Here is an 8,845-nt window from a genome sequence, read left to right on the forward strand (position 1 = left end):
TCCTCTGCATTCAGCAGGTACGTTTGCAATTTCTGCAGAGGCATCTTCACTTCCCTTGTCTCCATGACAGCAGGGGGACAACACAGCATCACTTGCAGCGTGTGATGTAAGGTTTCTTTCCAGGCGCCAGCAGGATTTTTCCCAGTGCAGCGCTGCAGACAACCCTGGCCCAGTCCTCTGCTTTTGTGTTTTTTCCCAATGTGACACAGAAAGAAAGATTGTGCAATATGGTCAGTTCAGAAAACGTCTCGCTGCAGTCCTCATGTTATGGTGCAGAAGTTTGAAAAAGGAAGGAATAGTAACCATAAACATAATTCAAGATTTGCACACATTACCCTGCCCCCCCCCCCTCTTCTTTCATTTCTATGATGTTCTCTTTTCCTTCCTTTCACTCCAGCTTTCCCTTGTCTTTTTTTCCATTGCATAATTACAGCTGCTCTCCGTTGGTCGTCCCTCTGGCCAAAAGCTTAAAAGACTCAGAAAGTCCCACCAACTCTATGACTTCAACTTTCCACTTTACGTGTGTCCTTGCAGAGGGAACAAAGCCCCATCATAACAGTTAGCATACTTGCATGATGTAACCTGCTGTGCTTTGCACTAAGTAGAAATCCTTGTGCAGGACTGACATAATTTTGTTAGAGCATTAAAAGTAAGAGTCAGGGATTAAATGATACTGTACAATCAAACTGTGGAACAGAGAACGCTGCTTATCCTGTTGTTTCATGCTTTAAGGCACAACCAAATCACAAATCCTTTCATTGATTGCATTACCATTGCAAAGTGTGGTTTACATGCTGAGCAACGCTATTCCGTTTTCTGAAAGTCAGAGTCCAGCTTTCTTCAGTTCCTCTGGTGTCACTGGCTTGCTAAGGTGGAGAACAACATCTGATTTCAATGTTTAAAGAAAGATAACTAAAACTGATTTTAACTTTTTCCAATTCTGGATGCATGCAGACTATGAAAAGCATTGACACATAGATCTGGGGTCTTCAAATCCAGTCGTCGAGGGCCGGTGTCTCGCAGTGCTTAGATGTGTCCCTAGTTCAACAAGCTTCAATCAAATACCTGCGTTACCTCTTTGTTGCAGTCAAGCTCCCCAGAGTCCTGCTAACAACCTCATTATGTGACTCAGATGTGTTGAAGCACAGACGCCTGCAGGACTCCGGCTCTCCAGGCCTGGAACTGAGGATCTCTGATATAGATTATCAAAGCAAAAATATAGAAGCAGCAAGCTTTACAATAGTTCTCCAAGTCGAGTCTGCTGCTGAATGGTCCATTACCTACAAACCAAATGATTTCATGATGATGTCCAGTCATTTCAACTGAGAGGAGTGGAGCGGGAACGCTCTGAAATCCTATATGGAGTTTAGAACACACAAACATTACTAAAAGCCCCTCTCTTTTTTTTTTCCTTTTTTTGGGAATGTTGTAACCATTAAAAGATCTCCCCTTCAGTTCAACCTTATAAGTACAGATACAGTCCTGATGTATATGCCCTCAGCAGTAATTAAGGATTAAGGATAAAGGGGGCAGGGACTGAAGCCCCCTATGCCTAAATCTTCTGTGCCTGTTTTGTTCACATTTAAGATGAGATGATGGTTAAGAAATGTGCCAGGAGTCTGAGACTTTGTCACAAGGTCTCAGACTTCATTGAGAGTTAAACAAAGCAGATGACAAGTCAACAACGAGTTTTTTTTTTTTAGGAAATAAGAGATGCTTGAAGCGCTGCCCTGCCTAAACTCATCATCGGTAGGTTTACTTCCAGCCTGCCTCTCCGTAATACTTTTACTTTCACCTGATTGGACAAGACATCTTACTGAAGCTTCTGATTGGATGCTGTTAAATGACGTTGCACGGATCACACCGGAAAAGCTCGTCTCAAAGTTCGGCGCGGAAACAGAGATGGCTGAAAACGGCTCGAAGTCTAAACTGAAACGGAAGAGGAACTCGGTGGAGGAGTCGAACCCTGAAGCAGGTCCAGGAGCAGCGCGTCCCGGCAGGTCAGCTCTTTATGGACAGTCAGGAGGAACCGGGACGTGTTCCGGTTCGACTCTTCTGGCTCGCCGCACTGCTGTTGCGGTGTTGCGTTCAGGTTCACTCTGTACGGGAGGTTTTTTGGGTTCCTGACATGGTGAGTGTCAGAGACTTGCTCTGGTCAAAACCCAACAGAAACACAGCAGCAGGAACTTGTTTTCAAGCTCCATCCTTTCTTTTATCGGTATAGAAATCTATCATTTTAGATCACTGCCACATTAAAGCACATTAACATGCCAAGATTTTTTCAGTTATTTATTTATTTATTGTTGAGGGGTTGTTATAAATTGTCATAATAAACCTTCAATAAGAGTCGGTTTGCCAAGTGTAGAAAAAGCCATGCTCAGGTACAATATCTTCACCATCCAGGAAATAAGTCTTTGCATGTTGTGGATAGTTTAGCTCACCAACTATTAAAAGTTCAATCCCTTACTAAATGATCAATAAAAATAAAAAAAAGGAAAAATATTTAGAAGGTTCTCCTTTCCAATTAATCAGTCCAGAATGCTGTTGATCCAAACAGTTTGGCTGTTTGGAGGAGAAAGGCCTTCATGGTGGCCAGCTGGCTGCTGTTTTATGCCATCAATGGGCAACAATGAGCACCTTACAAGATGCTGCCTGACACGATTATTTACTTTTAACCCTTTTACAGTGCCGAAAGTTTGCAAGACGGAAACGTGTTAATCATGTTGTTTTCTGGATTTTAGCACCGATTCCTGTTCATTGAAAAAGAACAGAGTGTGAAATGCACCGCTCTGTTTTGAAGTTTGATTGCGTGGTGGTCTGTCACCTCCACCTGCCTCAAACCTGCTTCTGTTTCTGCTTCTACTTCAGCTTCTACTCTCAATATATTCAGAAGATATCCAACATCTCTCTCTTGCGCTTTTAAAAAAAAATCTTTTATTTTACAAAAGGAGTCACAGAGCACCAGATCAAAGAGGAGCCTCATAAATAATTTAATGCCAAGATTAAAAATGCATTGAAAATCATTTTTATAACGGGGAAGACAACAAATTAAAATCACACTCATCTTTTTTTTTCCCCAAAAAACTTTAAAAAATCTGGCGAAGTGTATCTGTTCTTTTTTTAAGTGTTGGAAAGTATTCATCATCGGGTTTGATGAAGAAAGAGCTGAGTTAGCTTGGTGATGCTGAGGAACAGAGTGTGTGAGCTGCTTTCAGGTGTCGGCCGCCTCCAGCAGCAGCAGCAGCAGCAGCATGGTGGAACACGTTGCGGCCCCCCACTGTGGAGAGCCTGTGGGCGTTCACACTGATGTCTGCTCTGCCGAACCTGCAGGACCAGCTCTGGGACCCGGTTCCTGATCTTCCCCTTCCTCCTGCTGCGGTAAGTTACCGAAAGCCGCTCCTGTGGAGAATACGACTCTCTTCAGAAATATTCATCAACATGCTGCGTTAAAAGTCCAAATTCTGACATGCACCTGTTCACTTCGGATCAGGTTGTTTCTACAGCAGCAGTTCACAACATATGTCATCTGGAAGCATAATTCAATCATATACGTTTCTTCTGATCTCTATCAAACAGTGCATTGGGTTTCCCATCGAGGAAAGGAAGCCCAACAGGTCATTGACTTGCAGCATTCACTTCTTCTGGACGATGTTGCAACAGTCGACAATCGCTTGTGTTGTCTTGTTGACTTTGCAGCAATCCCTCATACTGAGAACGCATGTGGCGACAGTGGAGAGGAAAAACTCCACTTCTTTGACGGGAAGAAACCTCCAGTAGATCCAGAACCGGACTCGGTATGTCCAGCAGTCTGCCAAAACCAACAGGGGGTTTGAGAAGATGGAGCAGATGCACAAAAAAAAAATAGAAAGAAGTGATCTAGGAGTGTTTTCTATGCTGGGTTTCCCCTTGAAGACTTCTCTTGATGTTTGTTCACAAATACACTGCAGCAAATCACAGTCATCACTGCCAATTGGACTCCGCTTCCTCTATCCACATATTTCAGTGCAACCCGTTGTCAACGGCAACCTGTGACTCATGTACGAGACGTGGAAAGTAGATTCGTTGCTTTGTCACTAGTTTGCGTTTCAACCATACAGTTTCTGTGATGTGATTGGCTGAGGTCTCCCGTGAGATCGTGAAAACAATGGAGACGCAGTGATCTCGGGACAGCTGCGTCATTTCAGCATGTTTTTGGTGTGAATGATGACGGCAATAGATAGCTTGTCTGAAATTTCATAGACCTAATAAGACAATTTTTTATTATTATTTTTTAAAATTCTATTTAGAGACCTGCCACACCAAAGCTGGAGGAGCAGTGGACGTATGATCTCTTCAGTGATGTTCCTCCCTTTCCAGAAGACGGCCCACTCACCCCGGGGCTTCCATCGGACCAGGACCCTCAGAGTGCATCTTCTGCCCAGGACATTGCTCCAGTCCAGACCAGGCCTTCTGGGAAGTCTCCTGACAAAGGGCCATTGTCTGAGAGCAGACAGAGTCCTGAGCAGCAAGCTGAACCTCCCGGATCCCTCAGCAGGACTCAGAATTGGGAGAAGCCAGCTCCGTCTTCAGCAGGAGAGCCGAGGCTCGGAGGAGAACAAGAACGGTGGAGCCGACCATTGAGCAGACGGCTTCTAGCCGAGTCACTGAAGGTTTCCAACCCACCGTTTTCTCCAGGCGGCGAGGAGGAGGAGGTGCAGAGTACTAGCAAACACGAAGAAGGAGCTCTGCAGAGCTGCCCCATGTGTCTCCATGTGTTCCCTTCTGGGTAAGAGCTGCTCATCACTCACCTTCTCTCTTCGTTTCACACTAAAATGAAACATTCTTTCACGTTAGTCCTCACGAGTGGCAGAGGGCAGCTCTGGAAAATACCCGGTGAAACAATGACAGCCCCCCACTCACCATCAAGGTTTTGGCTGCTTTATGTCTGAATGTGGTTAGATTCTGAAACGTTTACAGTTTCTCTCAGCTTGGCCAGAATATTTGCAACTTTGCACTTTGTACCCTAATCTAGGGTCTGTGTGAATAAGAGGATAAAAAATCCTGTAGCTGTGTCCAGAAAGAGGGAACATAAGAGAGGATGTTGGCCCAACCTGGTAGAACAACAATATTATATTACTCACATATTTATATTATAGACTAATAATATAAATATAAATCTATATATTTATAATATAAATCTAATAGACTTATTGGTATGTGTGAATTTTACAACTTGTAGTCTGCGCTATCTCTTCTATCTTCTTGTATTACTTATGCGTGTTGAAATTGCCACATGGGGACAAACAGTTATTTGAATTGAAATTTGAGGTGATCAGTAAAAGATCTGATCTTGGATCAGCTGATATTGGAGCGGCGAAGCTGCAAAATCCCCAGTGGATTCCTGTTTCTCACCAGTTCATGTGAAGTCGCCTTGGCCTGCTGCATTCACACACAAGCTGACCAGGTGGGATGAAAACTAAGAGTGCAGTGTACCACTGAGTGATGGTGTTGGCGTTTAGTTCAGGGTCACTCTTACCAGTAAAAATCTTCTGTATGGGGGAAACCTTTTGGATCAAGTCCTGAGAGACAAACCAGGACGGTGCATGGCGACGCACCAGGAAGTCCTGCAGGAGCCAAAATTCAGAGACAAACTCTTGAGTTGCATTTAAATAACTAGTAGATTTTAGCTGTCAGTGGATTTATAGAAGTAAATTGAAAGTAAAAGTCAGACATTGTGGTCTAACAGCAAGCTACCGTGTGGTAAACAGTCTGTTGATGATGAAGATGCAGCTCATGATTGGAGTGTTAGTCATCCTGTTGGGGTGGGGGTGTTGAACACGCCTCATTATTTGTACACGCATCATTCTTCTGACTCCTGTAATATTAATAACTCAAATCCTGAGAGTTTTCCCATAAAGTAAAATTACATTTCCATCTAAATCTCTGAAATGAATTGTTCTTAGTTTATTGAGCTGAACTATGCTGCAGGATTCGTTATTGATGAGATGTGATGGGAGTAATGAGTCCTTGATCCAAACCTTCATGTTTATGACTCGTTCCAAATAAAGCGCTCTGGGAACGACGAGCCCCCAGGGTCAGAGCGGCGCTTGGTCTGCTCACGCTGAAAGACGGTCATTAAAACCACATGAGCTCACTGTCCGTCACGTCCCTGCAGGGTTTTATTGCGACTCGCTCGGTAAATTCTGACCAGTTAATGACTGATGTTAGTGGCTCTGTTTACGGTCACCATGTGTTCTTTTAGCATCCCCAGCTGGTGATGATGGGTCCTGCTCCAAATGCTAATAGAAATCCTGTCTGACAGACCCGGTCGCATCGGAAACGGAACGCGCCGACACATCCGTGACCGCACAGACCCATCACACTCTGATCACACCTCAGACACTCACCTGTTTCCTTCAGTGTGCAATTAATGTTATGTCCCCAAGTGTCCAGTTCTTATTGCATGAGATTCCTGTAAAGTGTCTAGAGTTTTTTTGCGAAAGTGTTGCAGGATGAAATATATTATTTTGTTAGTTGGCAGCTTCCTGGCGATCTCGACCCTCTGACTGTGATGCTTTCTGGCCTTCCAGGTTCACGCAGATGGAGCGGGACGGCCACCTGGCCCAGTGTCTCTCTGAGCTGGGTGCGGACATGACCTGGTGAGGCGACAGGAAGCTGGCGGCGGGTCAGCTGGAAGAGGGAGGGCGTGGTCAAGTTATTTACTCCACTGACGTAGACCGAACACTCACATCCCAGACGGTCAGAGCCGGGTGAGAGTTAGAGGGCTTTGACTGAGCCACTGAAGAGACTTGCCCCTTGTGGCCGCTGAGAGGATGATTCTTCTTCTCTAAATGACTTTGGAAAAAGAAACTTTGGCTGCAGCCGCACCTTTCAGCTTTTTGAGCCGCTTAAAGCTGGAAACATAATTATCTGCATTGAAATCCGAGCCCCGGGAAAGCAGCTGAGAAGTCCTTCAGGCCCAGCGCCTGCATCTGATTGGCCTGCAAAGCTAAGGAGATGAGGCGCTTGTTCTGTTATTGGATAAATTCAGATTCGTATTCCATGTTTCAGATTTGTAAAACTGGATTTTCAATCTCAGTTTTACTCCATTTACATTTTTTTCTTTTTTTTTTAAGAGAAATGTAAAAGATGTGATTCTTGTTCCTCAACTTGTCATATCGATGTATTTTTCCAGTTTTCACTCAGTAACAACATTGTTATAATGTCTACGATACGACATGTTCAGCTGCTGTTGTGTAGCGCAGAGTGCAATATGTTAAAAAGCAGAAATTGGGCACATATATGTGAAGAGGGTCAGCTTGCCGTGTTGGGATGGTTTAGTCATCATGGTAACAGCCTTTAAACCCACTCTGTACGAACTGATGTTTTTGGTAGCCTGTTTATACTTTCACCTCCATCTGGGAGTGGATTTCTGTAAGAATTGGCATCATTTGTCTGAATCCACAGTCTGTTTGATTTAAGCCACGTTGGAAGGTTTTCCAGGATGAACTGTGAGTTCAGGCTCGTTTTGCACGACCGCCATTAAGACGGCATGACCCTCACCTCCCAACAAATTCAACTTTTGTCTCATCGTCCCACAGAAGATTTTCTGGATGTCGTTGGGTTCACCTTGTGAAAAATAAGCATGCTTAACATAATAAATATAGAAAACCAAAACTAACAGAAATAAACAATATTTAAATTCCTTTCAAACGCAAAAATGCAAATGTTGCATTAGATTCAACCGTTTCTTAAAACATTTGTCCTTTTTTTTTAACCCTTTAACTGTCACCAAAAACACTTTCATGCAAGTCAAGGTGTGCATGAAGTCGCCATCGCCCTCATAACGGGTAAAACAAATCTCTATTAATTACTGATCTGTTTCTTGACTTTTGAGCCACTTCTGCATCCACCTTGGCTTTAGCATGTTGTCAGCTTTGCACACTGACATTCTGCACTTAACTAAATTCTAACATTTTCAAGTACACAATGCAAGACATATTAGTTGGATGAAAACAATCTGATGCATTCATATTCCATACAGCTTCATACAAGTTTCCCCACGTCTCTTCACTGTAATTTATGTATGGAAATATTTACAATTGCAATATTTCTTTTTTTTCATTTAGCTTTTACAAAGTCAACATGAGTCTTCTAACACTGTGAAATATTTTTCAACAAAAATATTTCGTTTGTGTTCTATTCCTATGCTGTTTAACTTTTTTTTTTTTTTTTGTATTTGTTTGTTCCTAAATTGTAGAAATTTAGCTCTGCCATAATTATTTCATCACATTTCTCCTAATCATTTTCATTATCCTTCCACACAAGAAGTAAACAGCTTTATTTTCACTGCATTCATCGCTTACGTCACGCACAAAACGGCTCAGGACTTGTGTTTAGTGACTTAACATCATTATTCGCCTCATTTATTTGAACATAGTGAAGAAAGCGCGTTTCCCGGCAATATTTAGAAAAAATGAATCGATATGGAAATGTTGCACAGCGGGGTCAAATGAAGTCAGATGATTCTGCTCTGCTGTGACCTTGGGAGGCGGAGTTCACAGCCATCAGTCTCTTCCTGTTAATCAAGGTAATTAGCGGGGTGATTGGAAACATCGCTTGTGTTCCTGTGACACTTTCATGAGGAGGAAATGCTGCAGAGCTTCACTCGGTGATCAACTGGCAAATTGACTCTGCAAGGTGCTGCTTTATTTTATTTATTTATTTTAATCGGATCATCGGCCTCACACGGAGATCAAGCGGAACCATTACCGAACTGTGACGTGCAGGAAGTGGATCCAGTCCTGCCGCGGTGGCTTCAGCGGGACGGCGCCACCTGCTGCTCAGGAGGACTTCCTTCCTTCAC

At 43.4% G+C, this 8,845-nt stretch overlaps 1 protein-coding gene across 2 annotated transcripts; it reads left to right on the forward strand.

The window, feature by feature from the left end:
* The first annotated feature begins 1,789 nt into the window (after window positions 1-1,789).
* On the forward strand, window positions 1,790-8,159 carry si:ch73-70k4.1 (Fanconi anemia core complex-associated protein 20). Of its 2 annotated transcripts, none has more exons than XM_055048301.1 (4): window positions 1,790-2,131; window positions 3,216-3,378; window positions 4,287-4,765; window positions 6,570-8,159. In XM_055048301.1, the coding sequence occupies exons 2-4, from the start codon at window positions 3,307-3,309 to the stop codon at window positions 6,640-6,642; spliced, it is 624 nt and encodes a 207-aa protein (XP_054904276.1). In that variant the 5' UTR covers window positions 1,790-2,131; window positions 3,216-3,306; the 3' UTR covers window positions 6,643-8,159. The 2 variants fall into 2 exon arrangements, with proteins under 2 accessions (XP_054904276.1, XP_054904275.1); XM_055048300.1 differs by having other exon boundaries at window positions 1,790-2,000.
* Window positions 8,160-8,845: the final 686 nt, after the last annotated feature.

Source organism: Poeciliopsis prolifica, unplaced genomic scaffold, assembly GCF_027474105.1.
Source record: "Poeciliopsis prolifica strain line A6 unplaced genomic scaffold, Auburn_PproV2 SCAFFOLD027, whole genome shotgun sequence".
NCBI lineage: Eukaryota > Metazoa > Chordata > Actinopteri > Cyprinodontiformes > Poeciliidae > Poeciliopsis > Poeciliopsis prolifica.